The 13,594-nt window shown below is 39.4% G+C and overlaps 2 protein-coding genes across 3 annotated transcripts; one reads left to right on the top strand and one right to left on the bottom strand.

Annotated features, from left to right (window-relative positions):
- The first annotated feature begins 622 nt into the window (after positions 1-622).
- LOC105060056 (uncharacterized) lies at positions 623-1,445 on the top strand. Its single transcript, XM_010943644.4, has one exon. The coding sequence runs from the start codon at positions 844-846 to the stop codon at positions 1,264-1,266; it is 423 nt and encodes a 140-aa protein (XP_010941946.1). The 5' UTR covers positions 623-843; the 3' UTR covers positions 1,267-1,445.
- Positions 1,446-4,140: 2,695 nt separating this feature from the next.
- Positions 4,141-13,178, bottom strand: LOC105060055 (uncharacterized). Of its 2 annotated transcripts, XM_029260465.2 has the most exons (4): positions 11,814-13,178; positions 9,501-9,688; positions 5,653-6,265; positions 4,141-4,414 (listed from the first exon to the last, which is right to left on the bottom strand). In XM_029260465.2, the coding sequence occupies exons 1-3, from the start codon at positions 12,490-12,492 to the stop codon at positions 5,678-5,680; spliced, it is 1,455 nt and encodes a 484-aa protein (XP_029116298.1). In that variant the 5' UTR covers positions 12,493-13,178; the 3' UTR covers positions 4,141-4,414; positions 5,653-5,677. The 2 variants fall into 2 exon arrangements, with proteins under 2 accessions (XP_029116298.1, XP_010941943.1); XM_010943641.4 differs by lacking the exon at positions 4,141-4,414 and having other exon boundaries at positions 5,470-6,265; positions 11,814-13,177.
- Positions 13,179-13,594: the final 416 nt, after the last annotated feature.

A 13,594-nucleotide genomic window follows, 5' to 3' on the forward strand; every position in this document is an offset into this window, starting at 1 on the left:
CTTGCTTTAGACAAGCATAATCAAGCTTGCCCTTTCTCTCAATATTGTAATTTCTTTTCATAGAACAATCATACAACATTGACCTTGCTTGACCAACTATTATCACTGCCGAAGAAAACCAATAGGAATTAAGGTTTGCTAATAGGTACTTTGAGAAATTAATATTCTTCACTATAAGTAAAATAATGGTTGCTATTTGCTACTTCTTCCTTTTTCCAGTAAATGCTATTGTGCCCCTTCAAGTAATTATCAGGAAATAAGATAAAAGTTCTTATAATAATCATTAATTATTAAAAATAAACAGATAATAAAAAAATCATTATTTGATTAAACCACTAATTATGGAATAAACAAATATTCTCCATCATGTACAGATATTAGAATTCAAGACCTAATATTCCTGTTATACAATACCTGTTATAACAGAAAAAACAGCTACATAACCTTTTCTTTCTTTCTTTTTGGCACATCTAACCTTTTCCTTTTCATATTCCGTAACTCCAAACCTTGGACTGCCGACCCCTCAGCACCACGCTATAAACGCCATTCAGCAAACCCGCGTTGCACCAAGACTAACGCGCCGCGTTATAAATACATCTAAACCTACTACCGTCTTACCCCCTCAACTGTCCCTCCCTCTTCTTTCTTCTCTCTCTTCCCATCATTTAACCTTTCCATGCTTTCTCCCTACTTTCTCTCTTCCATCCAAATATCCACCAGACAAACAAAACTGAACCCAAAAGTCCAGAAATAAAACCGTAAAGACACAACGAAGAAAGAGAACACTACTTGCACCAGAAAAAAAAAAAAGAGAGAGCAGACCACCACCAAGAAGAACCAACCATGGAGCCCCCCACCACTCTCCTCCTCCTGCTCCTCCTCGCCGCCGCCGCCGCCTTCTCCACTGCCGCCCGCGACCTTGACGCCGAGATCACAGGCCGGGGCGTCCCCGGTTACGGCGGCGACCCTCGCGGCTTCTTCAAGCCCCCCGGTGGCGGCAGGTTCGACATCCCCGGCTTCGGTGGGTGGAGCAACTACGGCGGAGGCTACGGATACGGCTCCGGCGGTCCGACTGGGGGCTCCGGGTGGCACGGTGTCGTCCAGCCCTCCGTGGTGTGCTCCGAGAAGGGCCCCTGCTACAAGAAGAAGCTGACGTGCCCGGCCAAGTGCTTCACCTCCTACAGCCACTCCGGCAAGGGCTACGGCGGCGGAGGCGGTGGCGGTGGCTGCACCATCGACTGCAAGAAGTGCGTCGCCTACTGCTGAGTCGATTAACTTGACCTGCCAGCCCTCTATGCGGCCGCCCGCATGGTTTTAGATCGTACGTCCTATACTAGTTCTACTTTTTATGTGAGTGGTTTGTGGTGAAGGTGTGTTATGGATGCATGATATGATATGTATGGCGTATAGATGAATAAAGAGAGGGCTTTACATAGTTTGATGGATAGGGGCTTTTTGGATACATGCATGCTGTCTTGGTGTTATTTTCTTATTTATTTTTGGTGTTATTTTCTTTAAAATCCTATGTTTGGTTAATCTTTTGGTGATAATCGGCTCGTAGTTCGAACGTAGTAATAAAAGGAGTGTAGGTTGTACTTTGGTTTTAATCTATCCCAGTTGTTTCCTTTAGCATGGAATAGGGGATGTAATTTGCCTTGTGAATTGTATGATTTGGTTATACATACTGTAGCCCAACCTTAGAGCTAATATTTATTATTTGCTGCATAATGATTTCAGTGCTCCGGACTTTGCCAAAAATGGCTGACATTTTTTTTCCCCTTAGATTAGAGGGCTCTATTTCTTTTTCATATATATATATATATATATATAGGCACAGCAGTGTTGAGTTCTAGACGGGCTAGCATGCATATACTTCTTGCATTGAAGCACATGGTTTAATAATATTTTACACACACACACACATATATATATATATATATGCTTTTTAAATATATTGAGCAAGTACATATTTGTTAATGTTAGAATTTTTTTTTCCTGTAGATTTTCGTAAAAATCCCTCTAGCTATTCATTTTGCAAAAAAAGATCATCAATTTTCTCCCTGAACAGTACATCTATAGGGGTTTTTGGATGATTTTACGTCAAGATCTAAAACATGAAACAAGTGTTACTTATGTCAAGTGGTCAAGAGTATATGTATCAAGTGTTTTAAATTGGTGTTAAATTATCCTAAGATCTCCAAATATATAGCATTCCCCCCAAAAAAAAATTTATTGCAAAATCCTTAATGTCATTAAATTGCAATGTACTGTTCCAAATGTTCCAACGTAATGCCATAAAATTGCAAAATCCATGGGGTCGGAGCCCATGAACGCTTGGGCAGTAGAGCCCTGGAACTATTAAATGGCCTTATCGCCGTGGCCCAGAGGCAGTGTACGTCCTAAGGCACGAGGTCATGCCCCCATATGCCATAGCTCTCTTTCAAGAAAGCTATGACAGCGCGCAGTCGTAGTAGCTTTTAGCAGCTTTCGGTGTCCTCCGCGCATTCAAGTTGCAAGCATTCGAGTACCACCGTCATACAACTGTAGAACAATTTCTAGAAGATTACAGCCTTGAGGGCCCATGGGAATACCCAGCAATGTCAAGAAAAGAATGGAGTTCGTACCATGGCCTCGACAAGTTTTCGGAACCGTGGTTGACCGATGGTCCCAAAGTGAGCAACGACACGGAACGATAGCATAGACCACAAAATAGTGTTTTCCATCATAAGTTCGGCCAAAGGTCTGAAATTTAGAAAAATATGAAAAAAATACATCGATGTTTTGAGAGAAACTTATTTTTTTTAAAAAAAAATTAAAACCAACGATCAATATTTTTGTTACTATGAGAGCTAGAATGGGGGAGTCAAATGTATAAATAATAGCTAAAAAAATGCTGTTAGCAACATTATATAGTGTATACCATCATTAATTTATATAATTCTTGAAGATTTCTCTAATTGGTCATGAATAGATCTTAGAATTCATGAATATTATAGAATTAATTGAATAAATTTTTGCTGATTTAATGATGCAGATAATTCAAAACCTCAAAAAGCATAGTTCATGTAGTTCTCAATAATTTGGATAACAGTGTTGCTATGCTGGGGAGGACCAGTGAACCACAACATTTTTGTTTGATATTATATCAGTTTTCGAGCTCTTTTTTTATCCAGTCCATCATTATAATTGCCATCATATAATGGAAAAAACATGCTTTATTTGACAGATCTGTTATTTATCGGATAAGAATATTTTTGTTTTATATTCATGTCCCCATGATGGCTTCGAAACGATACTTAATTTTTAAAAGAAATTAAATGTACTCTCATATTTTTAAAAGAAATTAAATGGCTCGGATAAGAATATTTTAATTTTTCAAAATAAATCTACTTTCATATTTACAATGTGCGCATGCACCGAAATAACATGTATTCAATAATAAACGTGCATCGAATGAAATAACATGTCCATTCCTTTGGCAGCGGAAGCGCGACAGCCTACATCAAAGATGGATCATTTTTGACCCAAAAAGGAAAAGATCATTTTTGAAAATATTAAAAAAAAATGTTTTTTTTTTTTTTCCTTGCAACATCCACTTCTCTAAAAAGTTAGTTAACCAAATAATGCCATAATTGCTCCCGTAGTGAGAACAACTAATTGTAGTCATTACAGTAATTGTAATTTTATTCAGAAACAATTCTAGCATAGGGCTAAACGCCTAAACTCCGATAATCTTTTGGGCTAGGAATGAGCTTTCGATGTGCCAGGCCCAAACTCGCTCATTTTTTCAAGCCCCTAGTTTAGCTGAATTGGCCTTAATTTATGTAGTGTCTATTCAATTTCGTCCTTATATGATCAACTAGGTAAACAGAAAACAGAAGTCCAACACTTTGTTTGCTTCTCCCCTCGGTTTAGAGGACTCCAAAATTAAACAAAGATTCTTTTAGATCGATAAAAATTGTCTTCATTTATAGGAGAGAGAATTTGTAAGATTACCTTAGAAGTAACAAAAGCTCACCATTTTGCAGTTGCGCAATGTATTACATGCTGATGCTAGAAGGAGAGAACATCAAACAATTGGTGAGGACCATGGCGCACAACCGCATTCCTTCATGTAGGTTTAGACTTAAGCAGTATTAGGCCTTCATGTAATAGGGACGGACAATAGGTATTTTGGCAATACAAATCGAGTCATTCAGCAACTTTCATGCATATCAACTCTTTGGTTCTTCCCTTGTGATAGAGACGATCCTAATCTTCTCAGATGAACTATATGAAATTGATTTTTGTACAAATCCCCATTACAACATTACCTCAAGAAAAAAAAAAAAAAAAAATCCCCATTACAACCATTATACTGTGCATCCCTAATTGCTCGAATCGTCACTGTCTATATGCAATTCCCATTGCATTACTATAGCAGAAGAAGAACAAATTATTAGGCATCCTAGTTGTCGAAATAAATAAATGAATAAAAGCAATATGCCTTGCTAAGTTTTTCCTTATAAATTTTTCAACTATTACTCCAATCAAGTAAATACCTTTAGAGTGAACTGAATATGGAAATCAGTACAGAGTAAAAGCGGATCTTATTTCTATTTGCAGAAACATGTTTAAGAAAGAAAAAATTAAAGTTGAAGCGTTCATATCAACATGGAGACAGTTCGAAATAGGGAACTGCTCAATGAAACAAAGCTAAGAAGAACAAGAATTCTAGACCATAGAGACATGATTAATCCAATCTACAATTTTTGTATAAGAAAAAAAGGTACAATGATCACTTCAAAACTCCACCATTAAATTATGTTTCAATGAACTATTGGCAAAACAATACCATGCCTACAGGTCTGCAGATGGAAACAGCTTAGATTTACATTAGCATGACATATTTGCATGTGCAATCAAGTGGCAATCTGCATAACGAGCAAATATTTTTCTGCATGCGTGTTAGATGGCTTGCATTATATGCATGTTTAACTTGTATTCCCATCAAAGCAGTCATGTTTTGATCAAAATCACAGGGTATTGTAAGTAATTTGTCATACATAAAAAGGGTTAGACCTGAAAAATGGTGCTTTATTGCCTCCTCCAAAGGGGGCTGTCAGCTCACCAATTTGCCCAAGGGCTGCAAAATTAACTTGGAAGGGAACATTCTGGCATATCAAAGTATGTGAGGGCACCCACATCTGCAAGTTCCGGGGATGGATTTTGAATAATGGGTGGCAGCTTTGCAGTGACAGACTGCAGCTGGGCATTTAAGATTACCTGGATCCCCTTCAGAAATGCTTGGAACATACAGCAAATCATGCAGGCGACATAAATTAAGAATACACCAGATCTAACGTAATTAAGGAGAGCAAAAATTAGCAGCAAGGGCTCATAAGATACGCATTCAAGGAGTGGGGCATTAGTTTCTGAATTTCTTTTCTTTTAATACTTATTTGGTCAACATCTTGCTGGACACCGAGATCAAAATGAGCATGCATTTCATTGGAACTGAATGTAAGGTCACCCATTATCACAAAAGAAACACAAAAGATACTGAAAAATATATTGCAAACTGCAGCAGAAAGATCCACGGTGCCCCATAAGACTAATATGTACAGAAAAATAAACAGAACATGCAGATTTGAAAGACAAAGAAGCCCATACCTCAGAATATATACTCCAAAGTCTATCATTCCACGTCAATATGTTCAACATTTAACCAATCACTGGATTCCTTGGATTGTGGGCTTGTGGAGTCACCACTCTTTGATGAGCCCCCAGAACCTTTATTTAGCTGAACCCAGCCTCTAGAATCTTTAGTTTGAGAATTATTTGCATCAAGGCTTTTGGAGCTTAAAAGTGTGCCTCGATCATCATCATCCTCGAGATCACTGAATGATACATCTTCCTCATGTCCTAATGGGATAGCAGCACCTCCTGTGCTACCCATTTCACCAACATCCTCTTCCAGCCAGTCATCACCCTCCTCTTCGTCCTTCACAATGGAGACTTTAGATGTCTCGCTAGGCAAATCCTTGGTCTTACTTTGCAGAGGTAGCTGTTCTTCAATGACAGACTTGTCAATAATGTTCACCTCGGTTGTTTGGACTGGATGCTTTTCAGTTTCAACATCTACCAAGGGATCAGAAGTGGGTTCTCCAATTGGAACTGAAGTGGCATCCTCTTTTCTATACAGTGTCCCTCTTCCAGACCTCTCAGATCCCATCTTTGTTCGATTCTGTAGATCCTGTAACAGAATTGCTCTGGCTTCTACAATCTGTACAAAAGCAAAGACATTGAAACATGTTAACAAAATCTATGGACAACAAAAAATCAAGTTAGCATGATAATTACAAGCTCTGTACTCAACATAAAAATTGCATGCTACTACAACATGTTTGGGTGTTTGTGCTAGACTTTAAATGAAGTGCTTTTTTAATTTTAATCAACCATTGTTGTTGTTGAGGAATAATCCCACATCAGATGTGGTAGGGACCTTTGTGGTGTTTAATTATTCATGAACATGTCCACTTGTCAACTTGAGTTTCTAGGTTAGACTTTATCATAGCATCCAAGCCCATGATACCTCTTGCTCATCAATATCTCCATGCTCTCATTTCAATCCGCTTTGTGACCCCCACTCGAGGTTTCATCCCTCGGGCTCTACACACGAGAGGGGCTATTGAGAAATAGTCCCATATTGGATAGATCAAGGACTCTAGTGGTACTTATATACTCATGGATCCATTCAGCTACTAGCTTACGAATTTGGTTTGAACTTTATCATGGTCTTAGAGGCCCCTCTTACCTTCCAATGCCTCCATGCCCTCACTTTAATCCTCTTGCTCATCAATATCTCCATGCTCTCATTTCAATCCGCTTCGTGACCCCCACTCGAGGTTTCATCCCTTGGGCTCTACACACAAGAGGGGCTATTGAGAAATAGTCCCGTGTTGGATAGGTCAAGGACTCTAGTGGTACTTATATACTAATAGATCCATTCAACTACTAGCTTACGATTTTGGTTTGAAATTTATCATGGTCTTAGAGCGCCCTCTTACCTTCCAATGCCTCCATGCCCTCACTTTAATCCATGTGTTGACCTCTGCTCCAAGTTCCATCCCTTAGGCTCTACACATGAGAGAGGGTGCTGAGGAATAGTCCCACATTGGATAGGTTACGGACTCTAGTGGTACCTATATACTCATATGCCCATCTACCTACAAGCTTAAAGTTGTTGGACTTTCTTATGGTATTAGACTCCAAAATCCCTCTTACCTTAGGATGCCTCGCCATCACTTTGATCCACATGTCGCCCCTTGCTCTGGGTCTCAACCCTCAAGCTCTATTCGTGTGACAAGGGGTGTTGAGGAATAGTCCCAAATTGGAAGTGGTAGGGACCTTTGTGGTGTTTAAGTGTCCACCTATCAACTAGAGTTTCTGGATCAGACTTTATGTTAGTCATATGATTAACTATCAATGCTTATTGCTAATAATTTAATTTTTGGAGCATGTAATTAGATGTTTCACTCTTAAGCTTCACAAATATGGATAAATTTAACTCTAATTTTTCAAGATATATGTTTCGGTATTCGCTCTTAAGCTTCTCAAACATGGATAAATTTAACTCAACTAATTTTTCAAGATATATGTTTTGGTATTCAATAGGAACCTAGACCCCATCCACAAATGTCCAAGCTCAAAACACATTGGATAACGCATTGGCTTAACATTCCCAAACCAGACCTGAAGGCTCGATGGATCTTCATTACTGAACCTAGACCTAACCCAATCCTTCAATGAACCAAATAGGGGACAAATTTAGACCAGAAACCCCAAAGGGTATTAGTTTGGTATTACTAAAAACAGACCCAATCCGACCTGACCCGACCAGATAGCACTACTAATCTTGACCAACTTGGCCAAGCATGCAAGCATGGTTGTTAGGATGATCTCACTTGGTAAAGGATCAACACCTTATGGCAAATACTGAAATGTGTCAAGGATCTAAGCTGAATCCATTCAACATAAAATTTGCATCAGAAAATATCGATTCAAACCCTACTCTCACACAAAAAAACTTTATGACCCGGTCTAAATCCAAAATGGTTCAAGTAGAAAATTGTCAACTCATTCCAAAATGGGTTCAAGTAGGTAATAAATAGTAAATTGTCATCCTTAATCATCAACAGGAATGAAATGATACAATGATCTTACAACTATATTGCAAAAATAAGAAGAATTACATTGATAAAAGAGGGAAGGAAGGAAACATGAGCCACCATTGTAGTAGGACTTGTTCCGAATGTAACAGAAAAGTAGAGTTATGGAGACAGATCACTTGATGCTCTTAGAGGAAAGAACCGACATTATTGTTCTACATGCAATGGTTAGATATATGATAAATTCTGTTTTGTTGAATAAAATGTCAGGCTTTCTCACTGTTGTGACATCCTCTGTCCGCACCTTATAGTTTATATTTTGGATATTGTTACTGTATGATATTGTTGAATTGTTTGTCAGCTAATGCTTGTCTTTGGTGGGTTTTCCTGAAAAGAATCAAGAAATCATTATGCCAAAAAAATAAAAAATAAAAACCTTTTTTTTATATATATTTTGGTAACCTAACCACCAATAGGAACCAACCTGATCTTGGTTGGGTTGGTTTGGCAAGGTCTAATATCAATTGGTTCAGTTCTGGTTCCAGAAAAATGAGAACTGACTAGGATTGATTAGGTTCCAGTTTGACAGCTAATTAAAAGCACCTCCTACATGCACAACTAGTTCCTTCAAAAGCACCCCTAATTGATAGGGCGTATTTGGTATTTCTTAAAAAAATTGCTTGTACTTCCCCAAAAAATGTGTGTTTGTTCACATCATCCAAAAGTGCTGTCATAAGAAGAAAAAGTCAAAACAAGCACTTTTAGGAGAAGCTAGAAAACCTAGATTCTTGACAATATACAATGAGTTTGATTCTAAAGCTAGAAAACCTAGATTCCAGCCAATGTTTATCTTCAAGTTTTCTTTTTTTAAAAAAATGTAAACTAGATCCAAAAGAAAACAGAGTTTTTTGGCATGGTCTAGTAGCTGCATATCTTTCTGCAATCTTCCGGATATTTCTTTGTTGTAACCTATCTAACTGACATTGCAACAAGTACGCCTAGCCAAGATCAGCACAATAATGAAAGAGTTAACCCTAACAGATGATTAAAAATGCAGAAACAAGTTCAATAAAGACAATCAAAATAGACGATGAGGCATGTTGTTTATATTCATTTTGTTTGCTGCAACCAAGTATTCAACACCATCACTGTGCATGAATGAATAAAATAAGCTATGATGTGCAAATGCTATTAGTCAACAAAAATAATTCAACAAATGCTTCTAAGGTCATTCTCAAAAATAAGAAAACAAATATTGCACATACTGTGAAAACATTAAGCTGAGAAGTGATTACAATAAAAAAAGAGTCATGATAAATGAACAAACCAGTAACAGACTAGGTGACCTACCTGAGGTGTTGACAGAAGTTCAGCATCATGCTTACTGAGTCTAGAATGCAGAAGTACAAAATAGATTTTCCAAAAGCGCCCTTCACTCATATGATACGGGCAAAGTTCAATTCTCAGAGCTGCTAATCTGGGTAAAAGGTGCTCAATGGCCAATGCATGCTCCTGTTGAGCATCTGACATTTCAAAATCTAGAAGAAGAATAAAGCACCATATGTAAGAAAACTCTTGCCAAGAGTCCAACAGAAGCCAAATCATGCACATGGCTGATCAATAACTTTCTCTCACCATAGACAGAGCATTAGAAAAAATAACAGCACAAGTATACCTTTCATATTTATTAAATGATACTAGAGTTGCTAAAAAGTCGCAGCTAACTAGGTTTTCATCATGAATCAGATGAGTTAATGACGTAGGACAATCTAAAGTGCACACGTTATATGCTGTCTAAGATGATGATATACACAAATATTAAGCAAAAACTGAAAGAGATACACAAATATTAAGCAAAAATAGAAAGCAGATGATGTTTAGAACTTTCAACTTAAGGATCCTAATAGGCGATGCAATCTATTGCTAAAAGGGTTACATAGAAATGTAAAGATGAAACCAGATTTAGAATATTTAAGTAAATTAACACTACTTTCCTGATAGAAAATCAATGCAAGAACAACATTTAAGAAGTACTAATGGGATGCTAATTCTTTATCTGTCACCCAATGGTCACCTTGAAGTGTTAAGAATCTCTCTGAATCCAATCAGCAGTACGGTACCAAGATGTTCCTTTATCAGCAATTTAGGAAGTTTTTGGCAATCTAAGAGTTGCAAACCAAAGAATAGATAAGCCTTAAACATGGCTGTTGCTAAAAGGACCATCAACAGCTCCTAACTCCAGGGTTTGAATGGCTTTTAGATGGATTTATGGGTCTCGGTTTTGGGACTGAGGCAGTAGGAGAGGGTAGAGTGATAGACAAAAGTTTATGTGGATTGCCTAGCTGCAGGCTTTTGATAGATTAATGGTTAGGATTTAGAGCTTTTGCAGCAAAGAAGGTGAAAAGGGCCCAAACAGCAAATAAATGGGATAGAGAAATAGAAGAGGAGAAAAGTAAGATGTGAGAACCCAGAACCACACCAGCGACAGAGAGCCTTACATAAGAAAATTGATATCATTGTTCCATGAAACCGTGGAGGGACAGTCACTTATTTATAGAGAAATTAAAAGAGCCTTAAGGCAAGTATACTGCTACAGTAAAAGATAATTACAAACCAGCCCTTCATAACCAAAACCTTTATTGACCAACATAAGCTAAAAATCAGACATTGTAATTTTCATTTGTGTTCCTGTACCAGTCTTCTACATATACAATCAAATACCCATGTTTTGCAATTATTTGCCGGTTCCCTTCAAAGAAACATTAACTTTGACTGAGATATCCTAACCATCTACCGCCAAATCTTTTAAGAATCCTAACTATCTGCTGCCAAATCTTGTAAAATACCAAGCTAAATATCTGTAGCAGTTCCCTTCAGAGAAACATTAACTTTGACAGAGATATCCTAACTATCTACCGCCAAATCTTTTAAGAATCCTAACTATCTGCTGCCAAATCTTGTAAATACCAAGCTAAATATCTGTAGCAGTTCCCTTCAGAGAAACATTAACTTTGACAGAGATATCCTAACTATCTACCGCCAAATTTTGTAAGAATCCTAACTATCTGCTGCCAAATCTTGTAAATACCAAGCTAAATATCTGTAGCAGTTCCCTTCAGAAAAACATTAACTTTGACAGAGACATCCTAACTATCTACCGCCAAATCTTGTAAGAATCCTAACTATCTGCTGCCAATCTTGTAAATACCTAGCAGTTCCCTTCAGAGAAACATTAACTTGGACAGAGATATCCAAACTATCTACCGCCAAATCTTTTAAGAATCCTAACTATCTGCTGCCAAATCTTGTAAATACCAAGCTAAATATCTGTAGCGGGAAAAAAGAATTGATACCGAGTACAGAAATAGAGGTCCTGAGGGAGGACTAAAAACAAGAGCGAAAAAAAAACAAAACAAAACAAAAAACAAAATTGGATTACTCCCAAGTTCAAAATAAAACTTGGGCAAAACATAGCATCGGAATGTTAGTCCGAGTAAAAATTCAGATCAACAAGATTCACACCAATGTGAATTAATGCCACATAATTAACTGAAACGCATTCATGCTTAATTATCCACCGGATGATAAAAAGAAGAAAGAAAACCAAATTAAATAGGATCAAGGCCTTCTAATCTCAAAGGAAAAGCCGGGAGGAAGGCATACCGTCGCAATCTTCGTCTTCATGGAACAATGGGAAATCCAACCACGTCTCTGGATGCATCGAGATATTCCTCGCAAATGCCAAGACCTCCTCAGTAACCCCCACCGCTCCGACCTCAACATTATCTTCCTCCTCCTCCGCCTCTTCCCTCCCGTCCTCCTCGCCCTCCTCAGCCCCAAACGGCAGAAATGTAGACGCAATCTTCGAGATCTCCGACACCGCCATGGTATTCGACAGCATCGAGATCCCGCTCCTAAACTTCCCCCCGATCTCCGCGAAATCGCTCCGGATTCCGGCGATCCTCGGCGACTCTGACTCCGCCGCCGCCTCATCGGCGTAGAGGGATGCCGCCGGATCGGAGGAATCGGACCTCCTGCCGCGATCAGAGGCCGAGGAATCCATCTCGGGGAGACTCGGAGGGTTGGGCTTCTCCGACGCCGGTGGCGGGGCGAGGAAGGAGGCGACGCCCCAGAATTGGCGGGTTAGGGTTTTGGTGAGCTCCGAGAGGTCCTCCTTGACGCCCCTCGTCGGGGTTCCGGGCTCCACGGGGCTGTCCTCACCGGGTTCCGCTTCTTTAGACGGCGATTCGGCCTTCTCCTTTATCCGCTCCTCGTCGTCGCCGTCTCCGTCGCCATGATCGGAGCTCAGCGACCTCACGAGAGATCTCGCCAGCCATGACATCCCCTCTTTCTTTTTCTATTCGATACTTGGGAGGCGAAGCCTCGACGGGGGGACCGTGGGTGGTTATTTATACCGCGGCTCCGGTGGACGACGAACCTGATGTGTATGTGTGGGCACGAATAGAAATTTATATGCGGAAGAATCTCCGCCGTCCGGTTTGCTCGCTTTCCTTGCAATGGCGTCGATGGCAGCGCCAGCCCCGGGATGCGTCGATATGGAAGGCAGATTGTCTCGAAGGGGAACATTCGTGGGTGCGGGTGCGTGGAAGGTGGTGTTGTTCGTCCACCGGTTGATGGGTTGGTGCTCGGACCAACGATACGGTGATCATTAATTTATTATCGAGCATGTAGGGGAACATCACGACCTCATCCATGAGAAGTATCAGAAAATAAGCCCGAACTGAATCTGACCGGTATCTTGCAAGTCCATGTAGGATCGCCTGGGGGTTCTCTGCAAAATATGGTGGTCACGCAGCTCCTGCAGAAGATCATTATATCACCATGCAAGGCTGCAACCTTTGCAGGGCTACAACTGATCCGCTTCGTTTGACACACCCACGGATCCAGATGGTTGAAGCTTATCTTGAACTTGAGTACTGTTGCTGTCAAATCTTGTGATTGAGATCGGAGATGATATCTTCAGTCGAGGTGACGAAGTCATGCAGAGACGGCAATCTTCGGAAGCCAGCCAGAGATCTACAAAAAAATATTCTGGCTAGAGTATTTTTAGACGAGGATCATCGGATGCTAAATTAGAAAATGGAGAATAAAAAAAAAATAAAAATATTTTTAAAATTTTTTTTTGAGAATCTCCATCTATTTCTATTTATAAAAAAAGAATTAGAGCCATGCACGTTCAGAAAACTTATGCACGGATCAAATTGGCGGCACTCATTTCTGCATTTATATGAAACCAGCTACTAGTTTCCAATCATGGCACTATTTGATCCTGACGATTTTCTTCCTTATCTAGATTTTCCATAGCTATAGAGAAGACAAACTCCTTTCAAATCAGAATATCTACCTCCTATGATTATTTTTTCTCAAATCAACTATGACCGATCTTCAAGCACCTTGGTTAGGGCCAAGGTCCGAGCCCTAGC

This window comes from Elaeis guineensis, chromosome 6, assembly GCF_000442705.2.
Source record: "Elaeis guineensis isolate ETL-2024a chromosome 6, EG11, whole genome shotgun sequence".
NCBI lineage: Eukaryota > Viridiplantae > Streptophyta > Magnoliopsida > Arecales > Arecaceae > Elaeis > Elaeis guineensis.